At 43.2% G+C, this 20,002-nt stretch overlaps 1 protein-coding gene across 1 annotated transcript in view; it reads right to left on the bottom strand.

The window, feature by feature from the left end:
• LOC311181752 (integrin alpha-M-like) overlaps positions 1-4,602 on the bottom strand; it is a gene marked incomplete at both ends in the record, with an annotated part of 28,121 nt that extends 23,519 nt beyond the window's left edge. Inside the window, 2 exons of the mRNA XM_084250187.1 lie at positions 1,122-1,357; positions 4,549-4,602. Coding sequence (XP_084106313.1) covers positions 1,122-1,357; positions 4,549-4,602 — 290 coding nt within the window. The remainder of the gene's footprint in view (positions 1-1,121; positions 1,358-4,548) is intronic.
• Between the last annotated feature and the right edge of the window lie 15,400 nt (positions 4,603-20,002).

Genomic DNA, 20,002 nt, shown 5'->3' on the forward strand with positions numbered 1-20,002 from the left:
CCTATCACCATTTCAATTTGCAAAGATCAGTACATTTGATAAAACTTGTCTTTGGCAGATGGGCGCGGCAATAGATGTTCTGTAAAGTTTTGGTGTGAGTGTCAATTGTTTTACCTATATGGAGGGTCATCTGGAAAAATCTGTTAAAATTACATAGTTTGCCTCCAAGTATTCTTGCACATGGCAAAAGGACAGTATTGTTTATGTAGTAAAAATTTGGAGGTGATCTAATATCCTTTAAATAGAGATTTACGGGGCCTCCCTGGTGGCGCAAGGGGTTAAGCGCAACCTATGAAGCTATCGGCAGCCTCTGCACCATGACTTCATCCCTGGCCAAGGAGCAAGCCACATGGCACAGCAGACCTCTCCTGACTCGCTCGCTATTTCCCTCGGCAGTGTATTTCAGTACATCTGCCTGTTCTGTTCTCCACTCTGTCTCTAATGAATCCTCTTACCCCCCCCACTTCTGGCCTGTACCCCAGTTCTTGTATGCATAAATAAATAAATCTTTTTTAAAAAATAGAGATTTATGTGTAAATTGCAGTATGTCCAGTTAATGAAATATGATCTGAACCTAAAAAATAATGAGAAAGCTCTTTATGTAGTTATCTAGTAAAATCAAGTTCTATTAAAAAAAAATACAAAGGACAATATAGAGCAGAAGTCAGCAAACTCTTTCTGGAAAGACATTATTTCCATAAAAAATTGTTTCTGTAAAGGTAAATATTTTAGGTTTCCAGGCTCTCCAGTTGCTGGCTCAGTCTCTTAAGTCACAGTAGCTCCAAGGCACCATAAATGATAAGAGTTCGGGAGCATGGTATATATATAAATATATATATATATTTTTTCAAAAACAATCAGCAGGCCAAGGTCGACTATAACCTGTGCGACAAAGTTTGGGGGGATGGAGGTAAGTCGTGCAGAAATAGAAAGCCTGCACTGCAAGAAAGCAAGGGGGGAGATTTCTCCTGTATCTCCTTTGTGTCTTTTGAATTTAGTACCCTGTTACATTATGATCTACTCAAAAAATATATATCAAGGACATTGCGATTTCTCTTCTTGGGGAATGTAAGTCTTGGACAGAGCGAGGGTGAGACGGGGACCGCCACCTGAGCCCTTACCGGGATCCGTCAAACTGGACCACGCTCTGCCCGAAGCCCCGGGCTGGCTCTTGGAAGACCACTGCATTCTCAGCGTCCAGGTTGAACGCATCACATAAGGCCAAGGCTGGAGGAAGAACAAGGGAGTGAGGCCGAGCGGGGCACTCCCCCGGGCCCCCCCCTGGAACCCAGCACCGGACATCGTGTCCACCCAAGCCCAGCTCCCATCGCCTGGGGCAGAGGGCTGCACACTTCTTCTACAAAGGGCCAGAGAATAAATAGTTTAGGTTTTGTGGGTCAAGAAGCAAATAAAGTATCTATTAAGGTATTTATACAACCAGAGAGAAAATGCATCTCCACAAATTTTCATCAATGAAATTAAAAGTAAAATAATTGAGTACGACTGTTTTCCTGTTAAACATCTACTAATGAGACTAATAAAATTCCTTGGGGGAGATAACATTTCATGTCATCAAGGTTCAAAGGCAGTGCTCCCCCAGTCTGGGAAGATGCTGCAGAGCGAAGGCGTGGGCGGCCGCTCCGGACACACCCAAAACACTGATGCAAAACAAAGCCGAAACCATCAGCACTTTACACAACAGGCGACAGGCGTGTCAGCCTGACGCAAGGGATAAGAAAAACAGGAGTGAACTTTTTTAAAAGTCATCACAGGGCAGTAAAACCTATAGAGGGAGGCGTGGCTGAGAGCAAGCCTCCCAGAGCTATTGACTTGGACACAGGCCGACAAGGCGGAAGGCCCTAGAATCCAGTGCACTGCATAAGAGGGTACGCGAGCAGGCGCCCAGAAGAGAGGGTGCATTGCTGGGGAGCTATAGACATGAGGGCTCAGATAAGAAATGAACCTTTGTGAAACACACAGAACATCTGTGGCCTAAATCAGGTCAGAGCTTCCCTACAGGCTTCCCTACAGAAGAGACTACTACTGCCGTCTAGGCTGAGAATCCAGAACGCCTGCCACCCCCACCCCAGGCTGAGACTGGAAAACACCTGCCACGCCCCCCCCAACACACACACCCCGCCCCGGCCCCCCAAGAAACACTTGACTGACAGGAATTTCAAACTCCTGAGTCTACTGGACGTGGCCCTCTGGTGCCTATGCCCCAGTCCTCTTAAACCTACAATCTCTCACCAGTTCCAGTTCCTCAATTATTCCACAAAGTTTTGGCCAGAACTCTCAGACAAACACAAGCTTTCTCCAAATAAGAAAAAGTGAAAGATCATTTTCTGCAAATATATAGACGATCCTAAAGATTCCAGAAAAAAGTTAATAGAAACAATAAATGAATACAGCAAAGCAGCAGGCTACAAAACCAACATACAAAAATCCATCCCTTTTTTTATATACAAACAATGAACAAGAAGCAAAGTAAATTAAGAAAATAACTCCACTTACAACTGCCTCAAAAAGAAATAAATACGTCAGAATGAAAGGAGGTAAAAGACCTATGCAACAAGAACTACAAGATATTACTAAACGACTTTGGTGGCAACATGAGGAGATGAAACAATAACCCCATGGAGGGGGAGAATCCATACAATCAAAATGACTGTCTTGCCTAAAATGATATGCATATTTAATGCAATCCTGACCAAAATCCCAGCAACATTTCCTGCAAAAACTGGACAAAAAAATTAAAATTTATATGGAAGCACAAAAAGACCTCAAATTGCAAAAGCAATCTTAAGAAAAAAGGAGAGAAATGGAGACATCCCGTTACCTGACTTCAAACTTTACTATAAAGCAACATTATTAAAGACAATATGGTACTGGCACAAAAATATATACACACACCAATGGAAAAGAATCAAGAGTTCAGGAATAAACCCATACATATACCAGCACCTAATGACACAAAATGAGGAAAAGACAGCCTCTTTCATAAATGGTGCTGGGAAAATTTGAAAGTCACACATGGAAGAATGAAGTTGGATTACTTGCTAACCATACACAAAAATAAATTCCAAATGAATTAAAGATTTAGATATCAGACCTGCACCAACATGGAAGCAGCCTAAATCTCCTTCAATGGACAAATGGATAAAAAGATATGATACAGGGACCTCTCTGGTGGTGCAGGGGTTAAAGACAGCACTATCAAGCTATCGCCAGCCAATGCAGCATGAGTTCAATCTCCAGCCAGGGAGGTTATCCACATGGTACATCAGCCTTCTCCTGTCTTGCCTCCTGCTCCCCTCAGCAGTGTATTTCAGTCTGCCTGGTTTGCTCCCCACTCTGTCTCTGGTGAATCCTCTCACCCCCCCAGCACCTCTGGCCTGTACCCCAGCTCTTGCATGCATAAATAAATAAATCTTAAAAAAATAAAAAGATATGATACATATATACTATGGACTATTGCACAGCCACAAGAAAGGATGAGATGCAATCATTTTCAACAACATGGAGGAAATGTGAAAAACAACTATATGCAGCAAAAGCAAGTGAGAACGATAAAAACAAATACTGGACATGCATATAATAGACCATTTAACAACAGGGCCTCCCTGGTGGCACAAGGGGTTAAGACGCAACCTATGAAGCTTCTGCAGCCACTGCAGCACGAGTTTGATCCCTGGCCAGGGAAATAACCACATGGCACAGCAGACCTCTCCTGTCTCCCCTCTGCTCCCCTCAGCAGTGTATTTCAGTAGATCTGCCTGTTCTGTTCCCCACTCTGCCTCTGGTGAATTCTCTTACCCCCCACGCATATGGCCTGTACCCCAGTTCTTGTATGTATAAATAAATAAATCTTTAAAAAAAATGTTCATCCGCAACCTATGGCTTGCAGGTTATACAACACCAGGTGGTAAAATCTTGCCTAGTGCCCACAGGCCATGCTTTGCTGACCTGGACCTAAGGACCACCCAGGGGGGTGCCCTTCCCTTTGCCCCCACTCTGACACCACCCTGATTTGCCCACCAATCTAGTCCCTAAAGGCTCTCACCTAATTTCCTCCCTCTGCAAATGTTCCTTTCCCTTTTTTTTTGCCTCATTTGCCATAAAGAAACAGGCATTAAAAAAAAAACAAAAAACAAGCTTCGAACATTTTGATCAGTTACTCATTCAACACACATTAACAACTGGGTCCTTGGCAATAGAACTAAAAACAAAGTGAAGGTGGTAGGTAGAATCCAAGGAGAAACACTCTGAAAAGAGACTCCAATCCCTGCTGTTATTTTATCTCTCTGAGGCTCGTTTTCTCATCTATGAAGTAAAGGGGGAGGCCAAACCGTCTCATCTAGTCTATGAAGTTAGTCATTCATCCAGCTTTCTCTGGTCATCCCATCTTGACCTAACTCTACTCTCTGCTTCCTCTGGAACCGCCATCCTTCTCCAAACCCCTCTGGCTTCACCCTGGTCTAAAGCCTAGATATTCTGCATACACCCTTTCTCTCCAATCCCTGATGCAAAAGTTCCCCTCCTCCTTACCCTGGGGGCCCCCAGGCCCAGCACACCTGTTAACAGAAGAAATCTGTGAATCATGGTTGAAGAAGCAGAAATCTCGCATACTTCAAGCCACTTCAAGAAAGCATCAGACCTAGAAGGGGCAGAAAAAGAGAAGTAGGAGGGAGAAGTTGCTTAAAGTCACAGAGGAAGAGGGTGGAGGCACTGTTCATAAACATCTGCACAGTCTTCCTTGCATAGGCTGTTCTCCTTCCCTCCCCAGCTTTCTGGCTCAAGCCAACAAATCTTTTTCCCAAAGATGTCATTTGTCATGGACATTCATCATCCACCTGCTCCTGTGGTCAAATGTTATGAAAAACTAGCTGAATAGACTTAGGGCCCGCCTCCTAGAACGTGCATCCTAAATGTTAATAGAAGCCAAGCAGGTATGGGAGAGCACACTCATGTCTCCCTGAGGGCATACTTTGCAGAATGTCCTTCTCTCCTGCCCAAGGAAATGGGAGAAGACATCAGCCAGAGCTGTGCTGCTTTGTAACTATCAGTAGCCATAACTCAGGCACCAAGAAATAGCACCAAGAAATATTTATTATATAGAGCCGTGCTTTACTTAACGACAAGAATCATTCTGAGAAATGTGTCAATAAGTGAGTTCATGGTTGTTTGAATGTCATAGAGTATAATTACACAAACTCAGGTGGCATCACCTACTGAACACCTAGGCTATGTGGTACAGCCTCTCCGGACCACCGTCATATTTATGGTCCATCCTTGGCTACAATCCTGTTAAGTGACATAGGACTGTATTATTATTTTGCTTTTAAAAAACTATTACTTTGCTCTTTTTTTTTTTACAAAAGCCTAAGTCCTTTGCCCAGGAATTTTCACTTCCAAGACTTTACCATAAGAAATAACTTAGATGTACAGTTAAGATGTATGTATGCTTGTTCATTGCAACACTCTTTTTAATAGAGAACAATTAGAATGGCTTGAAGATCTAACAACAGAGGAAAGTTGAATGATGTCTCATTCTGTGATATGTCCTTACATTTCTTGTTTAGTCACGTCTAAATCCATTTTCAAAGATACATGAGAATATTTTCATGAAATATATCGAGCACCAACTGCAAAACCTTGACTGTGACTGCTAATGGGATTCTGAAGAAATGATTTTCTTTCACTGTCTCTCTTACATTTTCTCTTGCCCCTAGTGCTATTTTCTTACTAACTCAATGGGAATAAATGCTTGCTTTCTGAAAAAAAAATCCATTAAAATTTTGTTTTTAAATTACCTATTTAAAAAATATGTGTGTGGGCCTCACCGGTGGCGCAGCGGTTGAGCGCTGGGTTGCGAAGCTGCCCGCAGCCTCTGCAGCGCCGGTTCAATCCCCGGCTGCTCCCCGGCCACCGGAGGAGGGTCCCACATGGCGCGCAGACCTCTCCTGCCGCCCGCTGCTCCCCTCAGCAGTGTCCTTCGGTCCTTCTGCCTGCTCTGCTCCCCGCTCTGGCTCTGGTGAATTCTCTCACCCTCCCGCGCTTCTGACTGTACCCAGTGCATGTATAAATAAAGAAATAAATCTTTAAAAAAAAAAAGTGTACGTAAGAAAAACAAAATATTAATAGAGATTTTCTCCAGATGGTAGGATTCTGGGTGTGTTCTGGTCATATCACTACCACTCCTAACCTTAATGACTTAAAATGGCAACTTAAATCACTGTCTTGTGGTCCTGTGGCTTGCCTTGACTCAGCGCTTTTAAGGAATCTCAATGTTCACAGTCTGGTCATGGCAGACAAACGTCATTCCAAGGGGCAGTTGGGCTGGATTTTCAAATGGATAACACACATGGTTGGTGCTGGCCAGGCAGGGAGTCCATTTTGGGGCTCTCACCTGGAGCACCTACTTGGTTTCTTTATGGGAACTGGGCTTCTCACAGCAGGGGGGTTAGATTTCAAGAGTAAGTGTTCCTAAACTGAGACAATTCTCAAGAATTGAAAACTGGGGCCTCCCCGGTGGCACAGCGGGTTGAGCGCCACACTGTGAAGCTGTCTGTAGCCTATGCGAAGCGGGTTAGATCCCAGCCAGCCAGTAAGAATCCCACATGGCACAGCAGACCTCTCCTGTCGCACCCGCTGCTCCCCTCGGCAGTGTATCTCTGTTATCTGCCTGTTCTTCTCCCTGCTCTGCCTCTGGTGAATCCTCTCACCCTCCCGCGCCTCTGGCCTGTACCCCAGCTCTTGTATAAAAATAAATAAATCTTAAAAAAAAAAAAAAAGAATTGAAAACTTCTAGTCTCCTAAAGCCACAAGGTCACTTCCTCAATATTCTATTGGTCAACAGAGCTCATCCACATTCAAGGAAGAGGACCTAGATCCCACCTGTCAAGGGAAGGTATGTCAAAGAATTTGTCAATTTCAATATCCCAAAGGATGATTTTACATTTCGTCTATATATTTTTGTATTTAAAACTCTAGAAAACTTAAATAAGGGACCAGGAAAATGAATAACTATAAGAAAGTGAAAATCAAAATCAACAAAAAACTATGAACCAGAGACACTTTTAGGGGGGCGGGGGTGGGAGGGGAGGGATTGGGGTCAGAATGGGGGGGCTGCAATTGTATGGGGAATATAACAACAAAATTTATTAAAAAAAAATAAATAAATAAAACTCTTATACAAAAACAAGTGACTTTGATAATCAAAAAGAAGATAAAAATGCCAATAAATAATTAGAAACAACAGTGTGTATACTTGTTACACAAAAGACTGAGGAAAGAGAAACGAGGCTGTGGGTCCAGGATGAGAGCATCCCAACCAGAACATAGGAGATTAATGGAATAGCTAAGCTGGGTTGTTACTGGAACCCAGCCATCTTAGCAGTGGTCCATCCACTCAGGGGTGGAGAGGCCTCTTTTGAGGGTTGGAGTCCCTTCGTGGTTGCCAGCTGAAACAGGGGCGGAGAGGGCCACAAGAGAGGCCACAGGGTCTCTGAGACCAGACAGCCACAGAAAGCCCCAAGAGGCCAAAAGGCCAAAAACCAAAAACAAGAGTTATAACCTAACAGAGGACTGTGTCCGATAAGAGGACAGGTCACTGTCTGTGGGTCTCACCTGCGCACACAATTGCAAGAGACCGCAGGCTCCAGGGACAACAACCACGGGGTTTATTTACAAATAGGAGAAGCAAAGAGCTCACTGTATCCACAAGTGGCAGCTGCTCACCCAGGTACCAACAACAAACAGCTTTTTGAGGCACCAGGCCCAGGGCCTTTGATGCTCCTTTCAGGCAATGTCAGAGACAGGCCCGAGGCCCAGTCCGTGACCCAGTCCTTCTCTTCCCTCCTCGGAGGGCAGCTGCTGGATGCTTCTGTTCCTCTTTATTCGAAGGCTGGAACTGTCTTCTTTTCTTCAGGGGCTGGCATCATCTCCCCTTCTTCTTCGGGGGCCCTGCTCATCTTCTTCAGGGCTGGGGTCGTTGTCCCCTTTCCTTCGGGGGCCTCTCATGTCCTCTTCTGTCTTTAGGGGCTGTCTTAGCTCCTTCCAGCCCTGGCTTACCCTCTTTCACCCACAAGTCTGATTGGACCATTTAGCACCACTCAGCTCACAGCTCACACCTGATTGGTCCATTACAAATGGCAGTTACTGAGCTCTGCTGTCGTAGAAATAAATTCCTGCCTTTTACCCAGGCAGAGGAAGAACAAGCGATACTTCAGGAAAGGTGAGGTCAGGAAAAGCTATATTACTCATGCATGAGGTCCCAGACTGGGTAGCCCGGTAAGGTCTGAGCACCTGGATGAGGTATAAAAGGGTTCCTTTTATACCCAACTGTCTCCATATCTGTTACATTGATAGCATCGTTTTTCAGCAGGCACAGCCATTTGCGGCAAAGTCCCCAGACAAGGGGGGCACGGCAAGGGGGGAAAGATGCAGGCATTCAGGGATGGCCTTGGAGAGATAGACCAGCTGGTTGGCTGCCCGACCCCAGGGTGCTGAGACCCTGGCCATGAATCTTGCAAGGGAAGGAGCTGTAAGTAAGCAAACTTGTTAATTTTGCCTGCATTGGAGTGTTCATTGCACCTGGGCTGGAAGTTCTGCTGGAGTCTTTATTGTATTCATTTATTCAATAATGTATTTTCTCATCACTGCCACAACTGACTTATGGTGGGCAGCAGGGTTGACCCTGTCCTGCCGGCTCTCTCCATTAAGATGGCTGGGTTCCAGCATCAGGTTTATTTTTTGTTAAGAAATTTTCACACCCTGACCGCCACAGGAAGTTTCTATAGTTCGGACTTCATGGCCCCTCCTTGTTCTGAACAGAAGTCAACAGCCCACAACCTATAAAGGCACATGCAAAATATCTCAGAATCTCTACCCAGTTTGCAGTCTTTCTCAATGACTTCAAATATGTAGAGATGAATGGGATAAGGCAAAAGCAGCACTAAGGAGGATATAAAGTTATCCTATAGTTACATAAAACTATAAACACATTTAAAATGAAAGAAATATCTCAACAGCCTAACTTCATAATTTAAGGAAACAGAAATTCCAATGGATTTTCCATTCAGATTGTGAATTTTTAAATGTAAGGATAGGGTAGGTTCTGTTAGTATGATTTAGTAACAAACAATACCAAAATCTCAGTACCTACTATAACAAAAGTTTTGTTTCTTGTTTGTCCAAAAGTCACTATCTTCCCAAGAAGCTGTTTTCCATGTGTTTATCAGAAATCCAATTGGTTTTGGTGGCATCGATATTCCACATTAATGTGTGCCTCCATGATCACCAAAGCAGAAGAAAAATGTATGAACACAGGCTCTTAAGTGCATTTACCTGAGAATGAAATACATCACTTCTGCTCACATTTTGTTGACCAAAGAAATCATATGTCCCACTCCCAACTTGAGGAGGAGGAAATGTAATCATCTCCTCTGCCTGAAAGTAGAGGAAAATATTAGTTATCAGTGGTGACAGCTATCTTGACATCATAATTACAAATTTGAGATAATGTGAATAAAACTGTGTTTCTAACATCAAATCAAACTAAACAGAATGTAAGACACCTTGTTTGGGGAGCCAAAGGTTAAAAACAGACACCATTTGCTTAGCATCTTACAAGTCATTCTCATAGACATAACCTGTTGTGATACTCATGCTCAAACAGTGAGTTCAATGCTGCCGTTAATTATAATTGTCATTTCTCTTGGGTGGAAGTTCTTAGGTTTAATGTCACCAACTTTATTATTAGCTCTTTTGTGACTGATTGAAGTTAAATTTTCTTTTCACCAATACACTCTTCTCATATATTTGTTTCACTTTTATTAAAATTTTTAATTCGCATAGTGTATTTTTTTGTGTGTGATGTGAAATAGAGCATCCAATTTCTTTTTTGTCCATATGAACCAATAATTTTCCAGTTCTGTTTACAGGCATTCTTCAGGGATTTTGCAGATTTGATTGAAGACCCCTGCAATAAAGAAACATCACATTTTTTTTGGTTTGCCAATGCATATAAAAATTAAGTTCAAACTATACTGTAGTCTGTTATGTGTGCAAGCATTATGTCTTTTAAAATGTATGTACCTTATTATAATTAGTCTTTTTCCTGGTCCCTTATTTAGGTTTTCTAAATTCCTGCTATGAGTGAGACCATCCAGTATTTTTCTTTTTCTTTCTGGCTTATTTCGCTGAGCATGATCCTTTCCAGCTCCATCCATGTTGCTGCAAATTGCATGAGTTTTTCTTTTTTGATTGCTGAGTAATATTCCATTGTGTATACGTACCACATCTTCTTGATCCAGTCATCTATTTTGGAGCATTTGGGTTGTTTCCATAGCTTACTATTGTAAATAGTGCTACTATAAACAGAGGTGTTGCAGGTGCCCTTTTGAATTAATGTTTCTGTGTCCTTTAGGTAAATACCTAGGAGTGGAATTGCTGGATCATATGAAAGCTCTATATTTAGCAGGTTGAGGAATCTCCACACAGCTCTCCATAGTGGTTGGACAAGTTTGCACTCCCACCAGCAGTGCAGAAGAGTTCCTTTTTCTCTATTTCCTTGCCAACATTTGTTGTTGCAAGTTTTTTTAATATATGCCATTCTCACTGGTGTAAGATGGTATCTCACTGCAGTTTTGATTTGCATTTCCCTGATTACAAGCAAAAATAAAAATCAACAAGCAACTATAAACCAGAGACATGGGGGATGCGGGGAGAAGGGAGTAGGATCAAAACAAGGAGGGTGGGAATTGCCTGGGAACTATAACCAAGATGAAAATGCATACGTTGTGCAAAAATGAAAAATGATGTAAAAATATATTTAAAAAATTAAAATATATATCTGCTATAATCCATTTAAAAATATATGTACCTTAATTTTAAAATATTTTATTGTTAAAAATTGTCAACCATTCATTTGAACCTTCGGGGTGAGTCATTTGCTGGTGCATTTGCTGGTGGAGGGTCCTGTCTCAATGCTGATGGCTACTGATTAAGCAGGGTACTGGTTGCTGAAAGTTAGGGTAACTATGGCAATTTCCGAAAAGAAGACAACAGTGTGGTTTGCAAACTTGTTTTGCTTCCTTTCATGAAAGCTATCTCTGTGGAGTGTGATGTTGATTGGCAGCATTTTACGCACGATAAAATTTAGAAGTTGGACTAGATCCTCTCAAGGCCTGCCTTATCATGCAAGTTTGTATAATATTCAAAATCCTTTGTTGTCACTGCAACATCTTTGCCAGGAGGAGATTCCATCATAAGAAATCACTTTCTTTGCTCATCCATAAGAAACATCTCCTTATCCATTAAAGTTTTATAAAATTGGGGCTTCCCCTGGTGGCACCGGTTGAGGCTGGGTTGTGAGGCTGCCCGCAGCCTCTGCAGCGCTGGTTCGATCCCCGGCCACCAGCAAGGGTCACACACACACACAGAAAAAAAAAGTTTTATAAAATTGCAGCAATTTGGTAACATCTTCAGGATCCCCTTTTAATTCTAGTTCTCTTGCTATTTACACCAAATCTGCAGTTATTTCCTGGACTGAAATCTTGAACCCCTCCAGATCATTCAAGAGGGTCAGAATTTCTTCCAAACTCCTGGTTTTTTTTCTTTGAAGATTTATTTATTTATGCATACAAGAACTGGGGTACAGACCAGAGGTGTGGTGGGTGAAAGAATTCACCAGAGACAGAGTGGGGAACAGAACAGGCAGACGGACCAAAGACACTGCTGAGGGGAGCAGTGGGCGAGACAGGAGAGGTCCGCTGCGCCATGTGAGAATCTCCCCCCACTCCCCAGGCCGGGAATCTGACCCGGGCTGCCAAGGCTGTGGACAGCTTCACAGCGCTGCACTCAACCCGCTGGGCTCAACCCGCTGCGCCACCAGGGAAGGCCCGAATAATGAATGTTCTTAATGACATCTAGAATGATGAATCTTTCCAGATGTCAATTTACTTGGTCCAGGTCCACCAGAGAAATCACTGTCTATGGCAGCAATAGCCTTATGAATTATGTTTCTTAAATAATAAGATTTAAAATTTGGGATTATTCCTTGACCCATGGGGTACAGAATGGATGTTGTGTTAGCGGGCATAAAAACAACATCTCCTTGTACATCTCAATCAGAATGCTTGAGTGACCAGATGCATTGTCAATAAGCAGTAATATTTTGAAAGGAGTCTTTATTTCTGAGCAGCAGATCTCAACAGTAAACAATGTTGTAAACATAAATCTATCATCCATCCAGGCTTTGTTGCCCCATTTATGGAATACAGGCAGAATAAATTCTGCATAATCCTTAAAGGGCCTAGAGTTTTCAGAATCATAAATGAACATTGGCTTCCACTTCAAGTTGCATTCAACTGCATTAACCACAAGCGAAAACATCAATCTGTCTTTTGAAGCTTTGAAATCAGGCAGGCACTGACTTTTCCTCTCTAGCTATGGAAGTCCTAGGTGGCATCTGCTTCCAATATAAGACTGTTTTACCTACACTGCATATTTTCTCCCAGTGTAGCCACCTTCATGAATGACTTCAGGCAGATTATCTGGATAATTTGCTACAGCTGCTACATCAGCAGGTACTGCTATACCCTGCATTTTGATGCCATGGGGAGGGCTTCTTCCCATAAACTTCATGAACCAAGCTCCCCTAGCTTCAAACTGTCTTCTTCCTCACCTCTCCCAGCCTTTGTAGAACTGAAGAGAGTAAGTCCTGGATTAATTATTGGCACAAGGGAATGCTGGCATGGTTTAATCTATCCAGACCACTAGAACTTTCTCTATATCAACAATAAGGATGCTCCCCTTTCATATCACTTGTGTGTTCATTGGAGTAGCACTTCCAAATTCCTTCAAGAACTCTTCCTTTGTAGTTACACTTGGCTTTCAGTCTGACTCAGCTTTCCACAGGCCTTCCTCACTAAGCTTGCTCATTTCTAGCTTTCGATGTAAAGTGAGAGCTATGCAAGGCTTCCTTTCACTCGAACACTTAGAGACCATTGTAGGGTTACTCACTGGCTTGATTTCAAAATATCAATAATATTGGGTCTCTGGGAATAGAGAAGCCTTAGGAGAAGGAGAAAGAACCGGTCAGGACACGCATAATATTTTATCAGTTAAGATCACAGTTAATACAGACATGGTTTGTGGGGCCCCAAAACACAATAGTAGCATCAAAGATCACTGGTCACAGAACCACAGATGCCATAAAAAGGAAAAAGTTTGAAATATGGCAAGAATTACCAGAATGTGACACAGAGAGATGAAGTGGGCACATGCTGCGGGGGGAATGACTTCAATAGGTTTGCTAGGTGCAGGGCTGCCACAAGTCCTGATTTTGTAAAAAAAAAAAAAAAAAAAAAGTCCTATCTGTGAGGTATACTAAAGCAAGGTACAGGAAAATAAGGCCGCCTGTATTTAGGATTGGTTTAAATAAACTTTAGAAGAAAATTTTACTTCCCATATTGGTCAATTTTTTTTGCTACTCAGCTACTTTCTACCCACGTCAATAAAAGAAAGATTCCAGTATCACATATCACCACTGACCAATTTTTTTTCTTTGAGTCTGAGTACATCTGGATACCCACAACCCACAGCCCAACTCTGTAACCACTGCTAGGAAACCACTTCAAAGGGAAGATTGTTCTGCTCCATTTGTTACCTCTCCAAGAGTAAAAATGATGGGTAACAGCAGAAATATCCAGTCACATTTCCTTCTTGAGCCCTGTTCAGTGGACAAGTAAATATTTTGAAGATATAAAAATCCAGGTTCATTAACTGACACTTACGAGAACTAATCTTATTCAATGAGATCAATTTATGAAAGTCCAATCCACATCTTATTAAGACTAAACAAGTTTTCTATTTAGAAAATACACGAGGGGGCCTCCCTGATGACGCAGGGGTTAAAGACAGTGCTATCAAGCTATTGCCAATCACTGTAGCATGAGCTCCATCTCCTGCCGGCCAGGGAGCAACCCACATGGCGCAGCAGACCTCTCCTGTCTTGCCCACTGCTCCCCTCAGCAGTGTATTTCAGTAAATCGGCCTGTTCTGCTCCCCACTCTGTCTCTGGTGAATCCTCTTGTTTCAGGGCAGGGAGAGGTGCAGCCCAAACCCTGCAAACCTGCCTGCTCTAAATAAGTTCTGCCATCCGCCACATCAACACAAAACATATAAGACTTTAATGGGAAGGAACTTTAATACAATTAGGAAACAATATAGGAAAGGCAAAGAATATAGTTTCTAAATCAAGCACCCAAAGTTACCCGTCCCCTCATGGGTAAAAGTCCACCCAAGCAGGATTGGCCCAGAACAAGGCCCCAAAGCCTGCCACAAAAAAAAAAAAAAAAAAAAAAAAAAAAAGCCTGCCACAAGTCTAAAGCATCTTCCAGTGGGGACCCACAGAAAAGGATCAGAAATAACCACACAAGTCTGGAAGGAAAAGAGCAAAATCAAAATAAAACCGACATGGTCACCTCCCCATGGGTCTCTCACCCACATCTGTGTCAACCAGTCCATGATCCAAAGGCAAGTGTAGTTTCTTTATATGTCTCTCGGCTCCACGTGCCTCCTCCAGGTCTCCTGGATCTCCTCCATCCTGGTCCTTCCTTCCTCAGTCTCCTCTGCAGCTTTTTCTCTCCCTGCTCAGCTCCACCCTCCTTTTGGGTGGGGCAGGGAACCTGGAACCACCCCCTTTCCTGGGGACCACCCTCTTACATTTAAACTAACTGGGCCATGATCTTACTGGGGGCAATTTGTGTCTTTTTATGCTCAAACTGGAACATTTGTTTTTCTCTTGTCTCATCCCAAAAATGTGTAGGCAATATTTGTACTTCTCAGGACAATGTCTGTCTTTGCATAATTTCAACAGGGACTTTATTTATTTCTCCTTAAACTAAAAAATTTTTAAAAACATGTTTTGTTACATATTTACATTATTTAATTAAATAATTCTTTTGGGAGTAAAATTGGAGCTGAGCTGAAAAGAGCGAGCCAAGAAGAGCCTGTCACCTTGCTTACCGGGTTCCACAGACCTCCATGAAAGGTGAGGAAGCTTACCTCCATTGGCAGGACTGGAAAAACCCTGGAAGAAGCCCTGGGAACCTCGAGAAGAGAAAATCTCAGGTGAAATCTGGTGAGACCGACTTTAATGCCGCCTACATGGACTGGATATTTAAAAAGCTCACTCCAGATCCTGTGAAACTTTCAACAAAGCCAACAATATTCTGCATGGTTATTCTGCCCTATGAGTTTATGCAAATATAGGTAAAATTGTTTAAAATTAAATTTGGTTTTCTATTTTACAAAATTGGGATGAGGGTAGAAAAAAATTATGTCGCAGTAACTATTTATATTAGTCTCTGGTCCTCTTCAGTTAGGGTTGTATCCTCAATGTCATCTTGAGGAAAGGAAAAAGTAATCCCTGTTACATTTAGGACTATAATATGTATACCGTATTACTGCCACCCCGCCACCAAAGCCTTAATGATGGGGTTTTTGGAGTGTGGGGTTTGGAGTGTGGGGTCCTTGGGTCCACTCTGGGAAAAGTTTCACCAGAGCTCCTGTTTTGGCGGCACACGGTGAGAGTCTCCACTAGACAGGCAGTCATTATATTTAAAGAGCAGGCTTATTAGGGAAAGGGACAGAAGAATAAAGGACACTTACATAGACACAAGGGGGCAGGAAGAGCTGCCCTGAAAGGGACAGGTTTGCTGAGAGAGGCCTGCATGGTTGCAGACGGGCAGGAGGAGATTCCATCATAAGAAATCACTTTCTTTGCTCATCCATAAGAAACATCTCCTTATCCATTAAAGTTGAGGGAAGCTGCCTCCTCTAAGGGAGGTCAGTAAGGAAAAGTCCTGGCCTAGTACAGGTCACAGCAGGCAGAAGGCTGCTGCCCTGCAGAGGGAGAGAGTTGGTGAAAAGAGGCACCTGCATAGTCACAGGCGGGCAGTGGGAGTGCTGCCCCCAGCCAGTGCAGAGACTGCACAGATACAAGTTTTCTTGGGTTTGGGAGGGGCTCACTCCTTGTGAGCCTTAAAGCTAATTGCTGATTTTGAATAACTATATAAAATTTGAAAGGGACAGGAGATTCTCCAATGGGCTCAATCTCCATATCCTTATCACTGCATGCTCCTCCTGATACCTGCTTGGATGCATGGTTTGTAATCTAGGTGTTGGCACCTATGTGATGGTTATGTTAATCTCTTCTACCCCCACCTCCTTGTGTGAGCCAGGTTTTTTGGTCTTGTGTGGTGCTTTTTTAGTTGTTTTTTTTTCTCTTCCTGTCCTTAACATCACATCATTAACATCATGTCTGGAACTGTAGCACCAACAAGGACAGGCCTTCCAGGGTAAACCCCCCACGACTACCCCATTCAGCAAAAAGTAGCCAGAAAATGCGACACCCTTTCTCCCACAAAAATAAAAGTTCATACCAGAAAGTGGGAATTATGATGCAGTTACAAATGACTAGTCTCCCAAATAAGCATTAACAAGTTTATCTTTCCCGTATTTCTTGCAATTCCCTCCTTGTCTGATATAGGTAATGCTCCTTGTGAAAAAAAATAAGTCACAAGGGCATCAAAGGAGGGAATGACCTCCAAGGAGGTCCAAGGAGAAGGGAGCTAAACAACAGAGCAAGCTGGTCTTATGTGTCTCTGTGCCGACCCCTCCCCCCTCCCCTTTGCAGACCCTTGTCCATCCCCCACCTTTTTTCTCCTTTGTAAAGTCTCAGATTCCACCCCCTTGGGGGCATCACTCCAAATTAACATGGGCCTACAGACCAGAAAAAGGACACTTCAGCCAGCGGATGGACAGCACCCTGATCCGGAGAGTCATCTCCTCTTGAGGCTACAAATGGATCAACCCATCAAGACGGCCTTAGACATCAAGCTCTGCTCCGGCCACACTCGGGAAGCTGGTTGGTCTATGCACAGCAGAAGCTAGAGGACCTTCTACACGTGTGACCTCTTGTTATTTTTACTGTTCCTATAGTGACTGTCTTGGCCTGACCCCTGGGGTTGGGAGTCACACCTTCTTGCCTTGGGTTACCTGACATGGTGTGCAGACATAATTGTTTTCGAATGCTTGCTAAAATGGGTCTGCTCACCAGTATCCTCCTACACCTGCTCTTCACCCTCTCTTCTGTATGTGAGGACTTGTCTCCCAAACCCTGAATAACTGCAATGAAGCCAGGGTTTGTACCCAGCCTGACAGAAGGGCCACGAAGAACAATGGAGCACTCTGTTCTCCCACACCCTGGGCACCATTGGCTCTCAACTGCTCTAATGCAGCTTCAGATTGTGGGATTTACATAGGGCCAGGTCCTGCCCAGTATGAGGAAGTCATACTTGTTCCCATCAAAGGTATCACCCAACTATTCCTTGATCTGTGGCACAGATGGCACCTGGCCTGTGCTCAGGGAGTGTATTAATCAATGTGTTCCTCACCCCCAACTGGCCAGTTGATAGTGAGCTGGACACTTTGGAGGATGATGCCTTATGAGATAAGAACTCACAAGGGCATCAAAGGGGAGAAATGAAAGGGAACTGCTAAGAAAAAGAAATCTTTCCCTGTTAAAGACTCATAGACTTAGAAATGTAAAGTAAATAATAAATTTGCTTCCTTAATAAGCATATCTAAACAAGGTCTGGCAGCAGGCCATCCTGGAAGATCTGTGTCCTTCCCCTTTTCCTGTGTCAAGAATTTGTATGCTTGGCAACACCCATGCCTAAAAAAAAAAAAAAAAAAAAAAAATTTAATTTAATTTAATTTAAAAAAAAAGAATTTGTATGCTAACTAACCAACTTTATCCATGTAAAGTGGTTGTGTATGAAAGAAACTCTTTGTCTCTAGACCAGTGCTCAGACCTAATGGGACTACCCAGGTCTGAGACCTAATTCATGAGTAATAAAGCTTTCCTGACCTCACCGTTTCTAAAGTAACACTTGTTCTTCCCCTGCCTGGGTAAATGGCTAGAATTTATTTCTGTAACAGCATAAATCTAACATGAAAAAAGTAAGAACTTTATATATTTTAATTTTAGGCTTTCCTGAAGGACATAAAAGAAAAGAGAGACATGTTATATTCGTGGATGGCAAGATTTAACATTATAGAGATGTCAGTTCTCCATTACACAGTAATTTAGCATAAATTAAAACACCCAGAAAAATTATAGAATTTAATAAGCTAATTCTAAAATTCACCTGGGGAAGAAAATACACAAGAATGACCTAGAAAACTATAAGAAAAACCTTATTATATCATTGCATTCCATAGCCAGATGTAACTTATCAAACCAATATGCTGAAGTATCACACAGAGTAGGTAAAAGTGTGGAATTGATTCTGGAGTAAATACATAAGAACAATACTGTTGTGCCCAAGATCAGCAGACTCCGCGAGCATAGCCTCCAAGAATCCAAAGCCAAGAATCCAATGCAAATACAAAAGGGAGTTTATTACAGACTCGAGTCCAGGCTCACGGCACCTACCAACACAGTGGCGGATATCGAGAGCCCCGAACAGAGGAAGCAGGGGTCTTAAATAGGGTCACAAGAAGGCGCGAGTTTTGAAACAAGCTGGCAATTACTCATTGGCTACTACAAAGGCATTTTGGAGCGCGCGGTTACAGTTTCAAACTGATTGCACGGTTAGAGATGCTGTCCCATTTATGGATAGGACTGCCCTCATTGGCGGCTGGGGTGGTCCACTTTTTCATCACCAAGTGGAGTGAGGGTTGTGACTGTTGAAAGTATCTCTGGAATGCAGCTGTATAAGGACTAACATATCAAGGCGGAGGATATACAAAATGGCGAAACCTCAGCTAAGCTTGGTTCCACAAATAGAAAGAAAACTGTGTGTGTACAGAGCCTGTTATTCCCATCAGAAATAAAAGGTTTCTGGGCCTCCCTGGTGGCACAGGGGTTGAGACGCAACCTATGAAGCAATCAGCAGTCACTGCAGTGCGAGTTCAACTCCCGGTCAGCCAGGAGCAACATACATGGTGCCGTAGACCTCTCCTGTCTCCCCTGCTGCTCCCCGCAGCAGTGTACTTCGGTTGATCTGCCTGTTCTGTTCCCCACTCTGTCTTTGGTGGATCCTCTCACCCCCCACACCTCTGGCCTGTGCCCCTGCTCTTGTATGCATAAATAAATAAATCTTTAAAAGAAAGAAAGAAAGAAACAACAGGTTTCTCGTCATGAAAAAGCAAACAGGCTTTCTTTGATCCCACTTCCTCATAAATAAATAAATCTCTAAAAAAAAAAAAAAAACAGGTTTCTCTTCATCAAAAAGCAAATAGGCTTTCTTTGATCCCACTTCCCCACCAACTAATGCTCCAGTTTTAATTTTCTTTGCAAAATAGTCTCCATAACAGCCGTTTGTGTTTGCTGTGCCCAATTCTGTTCCTCCCACTTTCTCTTAAGCCCATTCTGTTAGGGGGAATGATGTCCTGAGATAATCCCATACAGGCTTTGTGGACCCCACCCCCACTCCAGACTAAAGCCATCAAGACTCTGGGAAAGACAAATCCCATCACCACCAAGGAAGGGTGGCTGGGACCTGAGGGTGGAGTTGGGCAGCCAGGTTGGGTATAAAAACCAAACGCGTGGGCCTTGGGCTCTCGCTGGCTCGCGATCGCTCGCCTCCCGGCTTCACGGCTCCTGGCTGGCGGCCAACTCTGAGAGCGCCATTTTGGGATTCCTGATCGGCGGATCGGGTAGGACTCATTTAAAACTTTGTCTCCCACTTTTCTCCCTGAGCTGTACATTTCCTCATTTCCCCTTCCCTTGTAAATAAACCTTTTATTAACCTTTCGCGTGTGCCTGTTACACCTGCAGTAGAGCATTGATAAGTCCTTTTAAGCGCGCGGGTGAGGACCCACAGTCAGGCACCCCGTTTTGTATCAGGGTTGCTCTACAGCAATTCTAGTCAAGCATTTGCCCCAGCCCAGCCCCCCACGCCACCAAACTGTTTGTTAAGATCAT

This window comes from Talpa europaea, assembly GCF_964194135.1.
Source record: "Talpa europaea genome assembly, chromosome: 12".
In the NCBI taxonomy this organism is placed as follows: domain Eukaryota; kingdom Metazoa; phylum Chordata; class Mammalia; order Eulipotyphla; family Talpidae; genus Talpa; species Talpa europaea.